Raw genomic sequence first — 14,745 nt, forward strand, 5'->3', positions numbered from 1 at the left:
CTGTTCAGGGTTTTGTCAGGGAGAACCCGACGGCACCGATCCAGGTGGGCCACCGGCGGGCGGCGCCGTGTCTGAACGAGTTCTGCAGACTGGGCTGCATCTGCTCCAGTCTGTCCCACAGTTCCAGGACCAGCCACTGCGGCCGGTTGCCCTGCATGTTCGGCTGCAGCTGCCTCAAGCAGAAGGTGGTGCTGCTCAAGAACCTGGACAGCCCCGACGCCAGCCCCGGCCCCAGCTCCCAGCACGGCAGGAAGAGGAAGAGGAGGAGGAGGAGGAGGAGGAGGAGGATGAGGATGGCTTACGGTGAGTCAGTGCGTTTACATGGGAAGTTTAATTCCTCTTTAATTCAGAATTCAAATTTAAATCCGATTTAAAAGAGTAAAAACTACCATGTAAACACCTAATTCCGAATGAAAATGGACATTCCAAATTAAACTTAATTCCGAAGTAAGTGGCTGGTTTATTCCGATTTTAAATCAAAATTCAATAGAATAATTCTGCGATCATGTATACACTCATTTCGCTTTAAATTAATTCTGGTCTTTCTGCGCTGCTCGTTCCCTCGCCTGTCTGTCTCCATGACGCTTATCCGCACTGGGCTTGTTTTCGAAACAAAGTTTCAAGATGGCAGCACGTAGTAAACGCTGGTCAAGAGCAGAGCCCATTTATTTAAAGGGGACCTATTATGAAAAACAGGCTTTTTCTTGCTTTAACATATATAAAGGGGTCTCCCCTAAGCCTGCCAACTCAGAGAAGGAGGAAAGCAACCAAATTCTGCAGTGTCTGTACAGCCGCCCGGATGATCCATCCAGTGTGATGTGGATCTACGAGCCGTTCAGATTCTGCTCCCGTCGTTACGTAGCGATTTACATCGGTTGGCCTCCGATGCGTGAAACCACGCCCACAACTAACTCTGCCGGCTGGAGCTTCCGCCATTTTTTCGTAGCGGTGTGTCATTCAGGCAGCCAATCAGGGTCTGGGTATCTTGATCACCACCTGGTGGTGAGTTGGATGCGCTGGCGGAGGAGGAGGTTGGACAGACCGGGCAGATCCAAACGGATTGTGAGGGTCTGTTGGTAACGTCTGGCTGAGCCCTCTGTCAGGGACATCTTCAACTCTCACCTCCGAGAGAACTTCTCTCAGATCCCTGGGGGGACCGGGGACATTGAGTCCGAGTGGACCATGTTCTCTGCCTCCATTGTCGACGCGGCGGCTCGGAGTTGTGGACGCAAGGTCTCCGGTGCCTGTCGTGGCAGCAATCCTAGAACACCAAGGAAATTCTGGAGGACCGTTCGGCGCCTCAGAAGGGGGAAGCAGTACTCTGCCGGCACCGTTTATGGTGTGGGTGGGGAGCTGTTGACCTCGACTGGGGACATTGTTGGACGGTGGAAGGATCTCCTCAACCCGACTGACATGCCTTCCACTGAGGAAGCAGAGAGTGGGGACTCTGGGGCGTTATCCATCACCCAAGCCGAGGTCACTGAGGTGGTTCGTGAGCTCCTCAGTGGCACCGGGGGTGGATGAGATTTGCCCTGAGTACCTCAAGTCTCTGGATGTCGTAGGGCTGTCTTGGTTGATACGCCTCTGCGACATTGCATGGAGGAAGGGGACAGTACCGCTGGAGTGGCAAACCGGGGTGGTGGTCCCTCTGTTTAAAAAGGGGGACCGGAGAGTGTGCTCCAACTATAGGGGGATCACACTTCTCAGCCTCCCCGGGAAAGTCTACGCCAGGGTACTGGAGAGGAGATTACGGCCGATAGTCGAACCTCGGATTCAGGAGGAACAATGCGGTTTTCGTCCCGGTCGCGGAACACTGGACCAACTCTACACCCTACAGGGGCTCGAGGGTTCATGGGAATTTGTCCAACCAGTCCACATGTGTTTGGTCCTAGTGGTTGGAGGGGGGGGCTGCAGGTCAGGATCCAGGTCCTAGTGGTCAGGTGGGGGGAGGGGAAGGCGTCTAGGGGGACCGCAGCTGCCTGCAGGGGCGTGGTCTCCTGGTGGTTCTCAATGATCTTAGATCATTTGATCTTTCCCAACTGATGAGAACGTATTTCAGTGACAATAACCCGTCTTCCTCGTGCTGGTTGGATAAAAGCTGAGGGAGGTTAAAGAGGTGGCTTCCTGAGACTTGGCCCAGTTTACTGAAACCGCTTTAAACAAACTCGGAAGCATCTTTGAGGAGAACCTGTGAAAAGAAGTTCAAGAACTCAAATATATAACAGTGGTCTCTCTGTGCTGGTGTTGTAGTCCTGAAGGAGGCCGACAGCGTCTCCCAGCCTGCCGAGCGCATCCGGACTCTGTGGAGGTGGGACGAGGGAGCCTCGGATCCAGAGCCAGTCCACATCCCTGCAATGTCCCGAGCCGGCCGACCGGCCCGGCCGCCCCGGCCCTCCGTAAGTACGGGTCACCATCAGACAGGTGGAGGGTTGAAGGACCTGGACATGAACTGAAGTGTTTGGTGTTGATGTTTGCAGGTCGGCAGGCCGGCGGGCAGCAAGGCGGGCAGCAAGGCGGGCAGGCCGGTGGGCAGGCCGGTGGGCAGGCCGGTGGGCAGGCCGGTGGGCAGGCCGGTGGGCAGGCCGGTGGACAGGCCGGTGGACAGGCCGGTGGGCAGCCAGGTGGGCCGGCAGGAGGTCAGGCCAGTGGACAGGCCTGTGGGCAGCCAGGTGGGCCGGCAGGAGGGCAGGCCAGTGGACAGGCCTGTGGGCAGCCAGGTGGGCCGGCAGGAGGGCAGCCAGGTGGGCATGCTGGGGGCCAGGCCGGAGGGCAGGCACGTCCCCAGCAGCTGCGCCCGAGTCCGAGGATTCAGAAGAAAGATGGACAAACAGAAGGTACAGGGGTCTTTTACCAACCACTGGTAATATATGATAATATGGAAATATTTTATTCAAGTATTTGATTAAATATTTAATATATAAAAGTATTTGATTTGAATATTTCATCAGCTTCTCATGCAGGTGTGTTAATGACAGAGTAATTTGTATCACATGCTGAAGCAGGGAAACATCTAAAACATGCAGGACAGGGGGTCCTGAGGACCAGGGTTGAAGACCACTGCCATAGAGCATACCGGGAGCCCAGATGACGTAAACCCAGCAGTTGTCAGACTCATGACTGCTCCACATTTGACTTGGAATCCCTTTAGGTCCAGCATGAGGTGCCAGAAGATGTGAAGCTGGACCAGCGCAAAACTGCCCGACCGAAACTCCAGAAACCGAGAGAACCGCAGCTAAAAAAGAACGCCGAAACACCTGACCCTCATCAAGGTGGGTTCGTGACCAACCGTTCCAGTCTGGAAAACACAGAACTCTTCATTTCCAAATGTCTGTTTGTGTCCGGAGTGTGTCTGGAGTGTGATGGAGGTGTGTCTGGAGTGTGATGGGGGTGCGTCTGGAGTGTGATGGAGGTGTGTCTGGAGTGTGATGGGGGTGTGTCTGGAGTGTGATGGGGGTGTGTCTGGAGTGTGATGGGGGTGTGTCTGGAATGTGATGGAGGAGTGATGGGGGTGTGTCTGGAGTGTGATGGGGGTGTGTCTGGAGTGTGATGGGGGTGTGTCTGGAGTGTGATGGGGGTGTGTCTGGAGTGTGATGGGGGTGTGTCTGGAGTGTGATGGGGGTGTGTCTGGAGTGTGATGGGGGTGTGTCTGGAGTGTGATGGGGGTGTGTCTGGAGTGTGATGGGGGTGTGTCTGGAGTGTGATGGGGGTGTGTCTGGAGTGTGATGGAGGAGTGATGGGGGTGTGTCTGGAGTGTGATGGGGGTGTGTCTGGAGTGTGATGGAGGAGTGTCTGGAATGTTATGGAGGAGTGATGGGGGTTTGTCTGGAATGTGATGGAGGAGTGTCTGGAATGTGATGGAGGAGTGTCTGGAATGTTATGGAGGAGTGATGGGGGTGTGTCTTGAATGTGATGGAGGAGTGTCTGGAATGTGATGGAGGAGTGATGGGGGTGTGTCTGGAGTATGATGGAGGAGTGACTGGAGTGTGATGGAGGAGTGTTCTGTGTCTGGTGGGGATGTCTCCTGCCTGTGTTGGAGGTGTTTGGTGTTTCTGATGGGGGCTGTCCCGTTTCCTCTGCAGGTGAAGAAGGTGAGCCTCCTCCCCGCCCCCCCACACCATCCCCCACACCATCAAAGAGACTCTTCATCATGGCCGGCTGTAAGTGGTCGCGTGACTCCGATCAGAACTTCGTGTTGAGGAAGCTGTGCGAGGCGATGGCTCAGGACCAACTGGCCAAGCCCTTCTGGATCAGGAATTACCTCATCACTCCCCAGGGGCAGACTGTTGAGGGGAGCGGGGAAGATCAGTGTGTCCAGTACAGGATCCGCATCTCCAGGCCTTTGGAGAGGCAGAAACCAGCAGCAGCAGGAAAACTGGCAGGACAGAGAGGCCAGCGAGCCTTCAGACCAGCAGCGTCGGACTCACAGGTGGGCAGGAGCCGTGTGGGGTTGGGTTACTCACATCTACATGGCCCAACCCTTCGGCCACGTTAGAACCTATAGTGCTTCATCAGAACAAGGCCAGAGCGCTGTTCCAACAGTGACATAAATGATCATGCTGTTTGGTCCCCCCTTCTCCTTCTCTTCTGTACCACTTGTTGACCGACAGTGGAAGTGATGCACAACCAGCACCAGCTGGTTAGAGTGTTAGGGGTTGGTGGATCCTACCGGGGTCCGGCTGTGACAAAGACGTAGCAGCTAAAACACCATACCTGTCAAGTGTTGGATTTAAAAATACGGGAAATATTCCACCAACCGAGGTCCAGTATCTTATAGGGGTGGGTTAAAAATATCGATATATCGATATTGTATCGATATGCATGTGTAGGAATGATTATCGATACATAAATCCAAGTATCGATTTAAAAAAAAAATATATATTTAAATTTTTTTTTTTTTTTTTTTTTTTTTTTTTTATCCCAATTTTTTCCCCCATTTTATCACCCAGTGCTCCTACCTAAGTCAGTCCTGGGCATTGCTCCATCTACCAACCCCGGGAGGCCCTGCACTGAGCTCAAGTCTCCTCCTTACTTGAGGAGTGAGCAGGCCGCTTCTTTTCACCAGGCAGGGTGGGGTTTCTCTGGCCGGACGTGGCGCGTGGAAGGATTATGTTATTCCCTTATTGTAACCAGAATATCGATATCGTATCGTATCGGAAATCGTATCGTCTTGGGACCTAGTGTATCGGAATCGTATCGTATCGGGAGGTCAGTGATGATACCCAGCTCTAGTATCTTACATTATAGGACAGATTTACAAGAAATTTAAAATATCTACCTCAACCACTTACAAACAATTATGTGCTCAGAATCTGATAGTTCTACCTTTGTTGACACTGAAATGCTGTGGACATTCCTGTGTGTGGAATTTCTATAATAGTCTAAATTAGGGCTGAACGATTTTTGAAAATAATCTAATTGCGATTTTTTTACTTCAATATTGCGATTGCGATTTAATATGCGATTATTTTTTCAAGGTCCTGTTCTCATGCATTTTTCAACTACACACGCAATAAATCAGTCTGTTTTATAATAAACAATGTCAGATTTATTTAAAGCACAGATTACAACAAGAAAACAAATCTGTGGCTTTACCTCTTTAACACGTCTACACACGTGTGTACACACGAGTGTTGTGGGTCGTTCTCTCTGAACCCAATCGCACGACACCAAACCGGGTTAAACTTTAGCCAAAACGAGGCGTAGTTTAATAGAAAAACACAGAAAAAGTCCTCCTCCATCACACTCATCTTTCAGAACGGCTAACTGAGCCCCGTCCTGCTCCTCTTTAGGAAAGTCTTTGCTTTTTTGGAGCAGAAATGCCTTCTTTCTCGTTACATCCATCCATCTCTGATTTGTTGTTCTGAGTTTGCTCCCGTTGTTGCCACTAGTCTTGTAAGAACTGCCACCCAGGCTGCAGCAAGGGGTAGTTCTTGCGAGGCTAGCGACGATTCAGTTTGCTGTTTAAATATTATTATATTATCTTTAGTACTATTTTGATTGAGTTGTCCTACCTTTTGTAAAAGAAAAATGTGAAATAAAAACTAAAGTGAAAAAAATATATATATATATTATATTATCAAACGGGAAATTTATGAGGAAATTACTAATACGGGAGGACGGCGGGAAAGAGGGTAAAATACGGTAGTTTCCCGGGCAAAACGGGAGACCTAACAGGTATGTAAAAGACTGAGGAGGAGCTTCAGTGACCTGGTCGCTCCCACCTACTCTTAATGAGTTACATGGGAAGTTTAATTCAGAATTAAAATTAAATCCGATTTAAAATGAGTAAAAATTACCATGTAAACGCCTAATTCCGAATGAAAATGGCCATTCCAAATTAGACTTAATTCCGAAGTAAGTGGCTGGTTTATTCCGATTTTAAATTCGAATAGAATAATTCCGTGATCATGTATCCACTCATTCCGCTTTAAATTAATTCCGGTCTTTCTGCGCTGCTCGTTCCCTCGCCCGTCTGTCTCCATGACGCTTATATTCCGCCCTGGGCTGGTTTTCCAAACAAAGTTTCAAGATGGCAGCACGCAGTAAACGCTGGTCAAGAGCAGAGACCATTTATTTAATAAATGGAAATAATTAAAAGAACAGATGGAAACAGGAAACATAAAAATTGTGATGTTTTCAAAGTTGTAGCGGCTAAGTTTGTTTTTCTTCCGGTAGACGTAACTTCCGGTCCGCCCCCCTATCCAATCAGAACCTTCCCAACCCCCAGACCTTAAAGCGGACCTATTATGAAAAACAGGTTTTCTCTTGCTTTAACATATATAAAGTGGTCTCCCCTCAGCCTGCCAACTCAGAGAAGGAGGAAAGCAACCAAATTCTGCAGCTGCCCGGATGAGCCATCCAGTCCAACACACGCTTTCTTTTACAGTCCAGTTTCACTTTAATTACTGAGTAAAGGCCAGGTTAAAATTACTATACTTACTGGGTGAATACTTAGGAAATAGAATTACTGGGCAAGTAACTACAAGGGAAGTACCTGCCAATTGCAGGTAAAACATGGTAACTATCAGGTTAATTACAAGGTCAATAGAGTCATTTACACCCCTCGGGGGTACATGCACCCATCCATTGATAATACATAAATCAATAATGAATGGGTAAATACCCGGTAGTTATCCATGAAATGTATAGTAAATACAAGGTAACTACATGGTCATTGAAGTGTAATTAGCTGATAACTACCTCAAATATAGGTTATAATTTCCTGGTAGTTTGCAGAAAACACTTACCGGTAGTAATTACCCTGTAATTACTTAGAAATAATTCATGTAATTTCAGAGTAATTACATGTTAAATTGACTGGTAGTTACCAATATTAACCTACCGGTAGTAAATACCTGTAATTTCCCTCATAGTTCCCATCTAATGTCTTTGTAATTACCTAGTAATGTTTAGTTTAAACAACCAGGTATTTACCATGTAATTACATAGTAAATACACATAAATACATGGTACAAGAAAATACGTAATAATTATCTAGTACTTACTGGGTAAATTACCCGGTAGTTACCATGTAATTACCTTGTAAATAGAAGGTACTACTAGGTAATTACAGTGTAATTACCATGGTATTACCTGGTTAATACTGTACTGTAAAAGAAAGGGTTACCGAGGTATCATAGAGATAACTTCTCATTTCAACTAACTGGATCAGCCGTTCCCCATCCGTGACCATTTCCTACAGCGCTTTCAACCGGCTTTCAACACGAGCGACAGGAAGAAAATAGAAGCAGGGTGTCCGACAAATGTTCAGCTCAAAACGGCGCGCTGCGGCCAGTCAGGACAGTCCAATAGAAAATAAAGCAATGGAATTGATTTTGTCGCTGACGCTCGCTCGCATCGCATGCAGTTATGACACGGTTATGACTCCGCCGGCCGGAGCTTCCGCCATTTTTTCATAGCGGTGTATGGCGTCATTCAGGCAGCCAATTCAATTCAATTCAATTTTATTTATATAGCGTCTAATACAACAGAGTTGTCTCTAGACGCTTTACAGAGACCCATACCCAGAACATGACCCCCGAGCAGTTATTATATAAACAATGGCAGGTAAAAAACTCCCCTAGTGGGAGAAAAACCTTAAGCCAAACAGTGGCAAGGAAAAACTCCCCTTTTCTCTGTGCTGACTCCCAATCAGCACAGAGCCTCATTATCATAGCCCCGCCCACTCAGAATCCTGCATAGATAATGAGGTTAGAGACTGGGAAGATAAAGACATGGTTTAGAGGCTGAATTTCTAATTTATTTAGCAAAAACAATCAAAAGCTTGTTTTTAAGACATTCAAGGCCTGTTTAAAATAGGGATTAGATGCCATAATAGGTCCCCTTTAAGTGGAATTGGATAAAGCTGATCAAACGTGTTTTCCACGTAAACCTCAATTCGGAATTACTATTTCCATGTAAACTCGAAGGAAAATAGTTTAATTCTAAATGATTTATTTCAGAATAATTAATTCAGAATTAAAAAAAAAAACATCATGTAACCGTGGCTAATATCTACCCCCGATAATCAGTGTTCCAACGTCTGAACTTCATTCCACTGCTTTGCTGTCTCAAATCTTAACCAGGACATCTTGTATCTTTCAGAAGGACCACCAGAGACACGTGACCAGGGGGTTGGAGCCTCCTGAGGACTCGCAGAGGGAGGTGGTGGAGGATGCCGAGCCTCCGCATGAAGGACAGAAGGAGGTGATGGAGGAGGCGGAGCCTCCTGAGGACTGGCAGAGGGAGGTGGAGGAGGCGGAGCCTCCTGAGGACTGGCAGAAGGAGGTGGAGGAGGCAGAGCCTCCTGAGGACTGGCAGAGGGAGGTGGAGGAGGCGGAGCCTCCTGAGGAATACCAGAGGGAGGTGGAGGAGGAGGCGGAGCCTCCTGAGAACTGGCAGAAGGAGGTGGAGGAAGGCGACATTGAGGCGGAAGTGGACAGGTGCAGTGGTTGCCGGGTGGACAAGGGGCAGGAAAACCGTAGAGCGATGAAGTGTGAGCAGAAGAAGAGACTTCACATGGCTCTGCCTTTTCTGACGGGAGTCTCTCCAGCCGGATTCCTCTCCGCCGACAGGAAACACCCTGGAGGATCAGACCACCTGGTCCAGGTAAAGCCCTGTCCAAAGTCCTGTTCAGCCCCTTTCTGACAGCTGCTTGTCACGTCGCTTTTAACTCTCTGGTTGCCTTGGTAACACTTTTGTACACTGGCAAGAGACGGTACGGGAGGTCACCAGTTATCTGCAGTAACGGAGCTTCTGCTCCTGGAGGGTTGGTTGATGACTCAAACTGATGGAGGTTTCCACCTGTCTGTCTGCAGGTGAACGGGAAGCATTATCCCCTGGCAAAGATCCAGCTGGGGAAGATGGGGGCGCTCCACCCGGCCAATCGTCTGGCAGCGTACCTGACCGGCCGTGTGATTCCCCGCAGACAACAAGCTCCTCCAACATCCTCATCGTCTACATTGTCCTACAAACCTCCACCCATCAACACTGCTTCTGCTGGCAGCGCAACACCTGTCGCAGCCGTCAGCTCAACGTCCTCCGCAGGTGAGCAAATGTGTACTGGTGTTAAGTCATGTGACAAAAGGTTCTGTCTGCATCTGAGGGCGTGGTTCTGTCGTCTAAGGGCGTGGTTCTGTCGTCTGAGGGTTCTGTCGTCTGGGGGCGTGGTTCTGTCGTCTGAGGGCGTGGTTCTGTCGTCTGGGGGCGTGGTTCTGTCGTCTGAGGGCGTGGTTCTGTCGTCCTGGGGGCGTGGTTCTGTCGTCTGAGGGCGTGGTTCTGTCGTCTGGGGGCGTGGTTCTGTCGTCTGAGGGCGTGGTTCTGTCGTCTGGGGGCGTGGTTCTGTCGTCTGAGGGCGTGGTTCTGACGTCCTGGGGGCGTGGTTCTGTCGTCTGAGGGCGTGGTTCTGACGTCCTGGGGGCGTGGTTCTGTCGTCTGAGGGCGTGGTTCTGTCGTCTGAGGGTTCTGTCGTCTGAGGGCGTGGTTCTGTCGTCTGAGGGTTCTGTCGTCTGAGGGTTCTGTCGTCTAAGGGCGTGGTTCTGTCGTCTGAGGGTTCTGCCGTCTGGGGGCGTGGTTCCGTCGTCTGAGGGCGTGGTTCTGTCGTCTGAGGGCGTGGTTATGTCGTCTGGGGGCGTGGTTCTGTCGTCTGGGGGCGTGGTTCTGTCGTCTGGGGGCGTGGTTCTGTCGTCTGGGGGCGTGGTTCTGTCGTCTGAGGGCGTGGTTCTGTCGTCCGGGGGTCGTGGTTCTGTCGTCCTGGGGTCGTGGTTCTGTCGTCCTGGGGGCGTGGTTCTGTCGTCCGGAGGGCGTGGTTCTGTCGTCCGGAGGGCGTGGTTCTGTCGTCTGGGGGCGTGGTTCTGTCGTCCTGGGGGCGTGGTTCTGTCGTCTGAGGGCGTGGTTCCGTCGTCTGAGGGCGTGGTTCCGTCGTCTGGGGGCGTGGTTCTGTCGTCTGAGGGCGTGGTTCTGTCGTCTGGGGGCGTGGTTCTTTCGTCTGGGGGCGTGGTTCTGTCGTCTGGGGGCGTGGTTCTGTCGTCTGGGGGCGTGGTTCTGTCGTCTGGGGGCGTGGTTCTGTCGTCTGGGGGCGTGGTTCCGTCGTCTGGGGGCGTGGCTCTGCATCCTAACACCTTTCCGTTCTGTGTTTGTTGGTTCAGGGACCGGGTCCAACCAGCTGCTGAATGCTGTGTCTCCTAAAGCGTCTCAGGTGGTGCTGGTTCAGGTCCCGGGTTCTCGTAAGACGGGCCCTCTGTCCCTCCTCCCCCCCCGGACCCCGGACTCCCCCCCCACCCGTCAGAGGATGATCCTGCAGCCACTCCAGTCCACGTCTGGGTTCCAGTACTACCTGAGACCGGACGGGAAGGTGGTGCAGCTGATTCCTGTGAGCCAGCTGAGAGCCATGAACCAGAACCGTGATCCAGCTGATCACACAGGTAGGTCCGGACATCATCCCACACCTGTCCCTTTCTGCCCCTACATCATCCCACACCTGTCCCTTTCTGCCCCTGCATCATCCCACACCTGTCCCTTTCTGCCCCTGCATCATCCCACACCTGTCCCTTTCTGCCCCTACATCATCCCACACCTGTCCCTTTCTGCCCCTACATCATCCCACACCTGTCCCTTTCTGCCCCTGCATCATCCCACACCTGTCCCTTTCTGCCCCTGCACCTTCCCACACCTGTCCCTTTCTGCCCCTACATCATCCCACACCTGTCCCTTTCTGCCCCTACATCATCCCACACCTGTCCCTTTCTGCCCCTACATCATCCCACACCTGTCCCTTTCTGCCCCTACATCATCCCACACCTGTCCCTTTCTGCCCCTACATCATCCCACACCTGTCCCTTTCTGCCCCTACATCATCCCACACCTGTCCCTTTCTGCCCCTACATCATCCCACACCTGTCTCTTTCTGCCCCTACATCATCCCACACCTGTCCCTTTCTGCCCCTACATCATCCCACACCTGTCCCTTTCTGCCCCTACAATTTCACGCCATTTTTAAAACTGTATAACTTGAAAGTGAAACAGACTCGTCTGAATTTGTCCTATCACCGATTAAATGTTAAAAGGTTCTTGACTGGCCTAACAATGTAAACAGTTAAAAGTTGGTCCTGGACATGAGTGAAACAATCTCTGTCACCTGGTGACGTCACTGAAACAAACCTTTTCCTATCAGGCTGGTTTTGGTTGTGATGCCTGTTTCTGTCCCCCAGGTCCCTCCTCATCATCCCCGTCCCTCCGGCCCCCTACCGTGGCTGTAATCAGGAGCTCAAAGCCTCTGACATCATCCTCCTCCCCCATCTCTGGAAGGAAGACCACCCTGAAGATCCTCACGTCCCGGTCCAGCAGGGACACCTTAGTCCTCACCTCTGCTACAGCTGCCCCCCTCGTCCCCGGTGAGGGGGTCTCGGCCCCGGAGACCTCCAGCCCTCCTGCAGCCCCCCTCATTCCTGCTGAGGAGCCAGGGACCAGTACTGTGTCAGGGGGGGCTAAAGATGTGGGGGTCCATCATGAGCCTGGTCCCCCACCAACCCTCCCCCCAGTAGACAGCACCCACACAGACCACACCGTGTCCTCTCCAGGTAGCAGCTCCACCACAGGACTCCCAGCACCGTCAGCCCCGTCCCGGCCCCCCGCTGACGGGGCTGACGGGGCTGACGGGCCTCTCCCGGACCCCCCACTGGCCCGACACCCAGGGGACCTGGACATCATCCATGTGGACAATGAGCCGGTGGAAGTGATGGAGCTGACGTCGTCGAGTAGCGAGACGGAGGACTCGTCAGACAGCAGTGAAGACAGCGGTGAAGACAGTGGTGAAGACAACCTGCCGCTTGAAACAAGAAACGTAAGAAATGTGGGTCACTTTAAAGTTCTTTTCTTTTAAACACAACACCAACATCCAGACGGTAGACGATCCAACACCATCATATCATAACAGGCTAAAGAACCGGTGAAGAGCGTCATAGGAATATTAACTGTAGCATCAGGACGGTGAGTGGACGTCATCGTACGTGAACATGCGTCGTCTTAGGACACCCAGCTGCGTTACAGACGTCCAATCGTAGCTCTTGGTCTGTACTAGTTTTTAGCATCAAAAACGGGATTTAAAAATATATATTTTTTCAACAATATTGTGAAGGTGAAAGAAGATGGTTATAGAAACTTGTTAAAGGTTGCTGCTAGTGCCGTCAGGTGATTACAAAAAATGATCTAATTAATTACAGGATTTATAATTAATTAATCGCATTTTAATCTCATATCGGCTAAAGATCCCCAAATAAAGAATTAGAATTCTAGGACATTGCAGAAATGCAGTTCATGACTAATCAATTCAGTACACTAAGAAGAGAAGATTTGAAATCCACATTTTTATTGGTCACTCACTCACTCACTCATCTTCTCCCGCTTTTCCGTTACCGGGTCGCGGGGGCAGCAGCCTCAGCAGGGATGCCCAGACTTCCCTCACCCCAGACACTTCCTCCAGCTCCTCCGGGGGGAGTCCGAGGCGTTCCCAGGCCAGCCGAGAGACATAGTCTCTCCAGCGTGTCCTGGGTCTTCCCCGGGGTCTCCTCCCGGTGGGACATGCCTGGAACACCTCCCTAGGGAGGCGTCCAGGAGGCATCCGGTACAGATGCCCAAGCCACCTCAGCTGACTCCTCTCAACGTGAAGGAGCAGCGGCTCGACTCCGAGCTCCTCCCGGGTGACCGAACTCCTCACCCTATATCTAAGGGAGCGTCCAGCCACCCTGCGGAGGAAACTCATCTCGGCCGCTTGTATCCGCGATCTTGTCCTTTCGGTCACTACCCAAAGTTCATGACCATAGGTGAGGGTAGGGGCGTAGATTGACCGGTAAATCAAGAGCTTCGCCTTTCGACTCAGCTCCCTCTTCACCACGACGGTCCAGTACATCGACCGCATTACTGCGGACGCTGCACCGATCCGTCTGTCAATCTCACGCTCCATTGTTCCCTCACTCGTGAACAAGATCCCGAGATACTTGAACTCCTCCACCTGAGGCAGGACTTCTCCACCCACCCGGAGAAGGCATGCCACCCTTTTCCGGTCGAGAACCATGGCCTCGGTCTTGGAGGTGCTGATTCTCATCCCTGCCGCGTCGCACTCGGCCTCAAACCGCCCCAGCACACGCTGGAGGTCCCGGTCTGATGAAGCCAACAGAACAACATCATCTGCAAAAAGCAGAGATGAAATCCTGAGGTTCCCAAACCGGATCCCCTCCGGCCCCTGGCTGCGCCTAGAAATCCTGTCCATAAAAATTATGAACAGGACCGGTGACAAAGGGCAGCCCTGCCGGAGTCCAACATGCACCGGGAACAAGTCTGACTTACTGCCGGCAATGCGAACCAGACTCCTGCTTCGATCATACAGAGACCGGACAGCCCTTAGTAGAGGGCCCCGGACTCCATACTCACTCAGCACCCCCCACAGAATGGCACGAGGGACACGGTCAAATGCCTTCTCCAGATCCACAAAACACATGTAGACTGGTTGGGCAAATTCCCATGAACCCTCGAGCACCCTGCGGAGGGTGTAGAGCTGGTCCAGTGTTCCACGACCGGGACGAAAACCGCATTGTTCCTCTTGAATCCGAGGTTCGACTATCGGCCGTAATCTCCTCTCCAGTACCCTGGCGTAGACTTTCCCCGGGAGGCTGAGAAGTGTGATCCCCCTGTAGTTGGAACACACTCTCCGGTCCCCCTTTTTAAACAGAGGGACCACCACCCCGGTTTTGCCACTCCAGCGGTACTGTCCCCTTCCTCCATGCAATGTCGCACAGGCGTGTCAGCCAAGACAGCCCTACGACATCCAGAGACTTGAGGTACTCAGGGCGAATCTCATCCACCCCCGGTGCCACTGAGGAGCTTACGAACTACCTCAGTGACCTCGGCTTGGGTGATGGACGAGCACGCCTCCGAGCCCCAACCCTCTGCTTCCTCAGTGGAAGGCATGTCAGTCGGGTTAAGGAGATCCTCAAAGTATTCCTTCCACCGTCCGACAATGTCCCCAGTCGAGGTCAACAGCTCCCCACCCGCACCATAAACGGTGCCGGCAGAGTACCGCTTCCCCCTTCTGAGGCGCCGAACGGTCCTCCAGAATTTCCTCGAGGCCGACCGAAAGTCCTCCTCCATGGCCTCCCCGAACTCCTCCCAGACCCGAGTTTTTGCCTCCAGGACTGCCCGAGCCGCGGCCCGCTTGGCCTGCCGGTACCTATCTACTGCGTCAGGAGTCCC

The 14,745-nt window shown here is 51.8% G+C and overlaps 1 protein-coding gene across 1 annotated transcript in view; it reads left to right on the forward strand.

Moving 5' to 3' along the window:
• mgaa (MAX dimerization protein MGA a) overlaps positions 1 to 14,745 on the forward strand; it is a 92,806-nt gene that overhangs the window by 25,913 nt on the left and 52,148 nt on the right. The window contains exons 9-17 of the mRNA XM_061744462.1: positions 9 to 303; positions 2,251 to 2,396; positions 2,478 to 2,834; positions 3,149 to 3,269; positions 4,080 to 4,426; positions 8,605 to 9,108; positions 9,318 to 9,546; positions 10,647 to 10,922; positions 11,709 to 12,349. Coding sequence (XP_061600446.1) covers positions 9 to 303; positions 2,251 to 2,396; positions 2,478 to 2,834; positions 3,149 to 3,269; positions 4,080 to 4,426; positions 8,605 to 9,108; positions 9,318 to 9,546; positions 10,647 to 10,922; positions 11,709 to 12,349 — 2,916 coding nt within the window. The remainder of the gene's footprint in view (positions 1 to 8; positions 304 to 2,250; positions 2,397 to 2,477; positions 2,835 to 3,148; positions 3,270 to 4,079; positions 4,427 to 8,604; positions 9,109 to 9,317; positions 9,547 to 10,646; positions 10,923 to 11,708; positions 12,350 to 14,745) is intronic.

Source organism: Cololabis saira, chromosome 16, assembly GCF_033807715.1.
Source record: "Cololabis saira isolate AMF1-May2022 chromosome 16, fColSai1.1, whole genome shotgun sequence".
Lineage (NCBI taxonomy): Eukaryota > Metazoa > Chordata > Actinopteri > Beloniformes > Belonidae > Cololabis > Cololabis saira.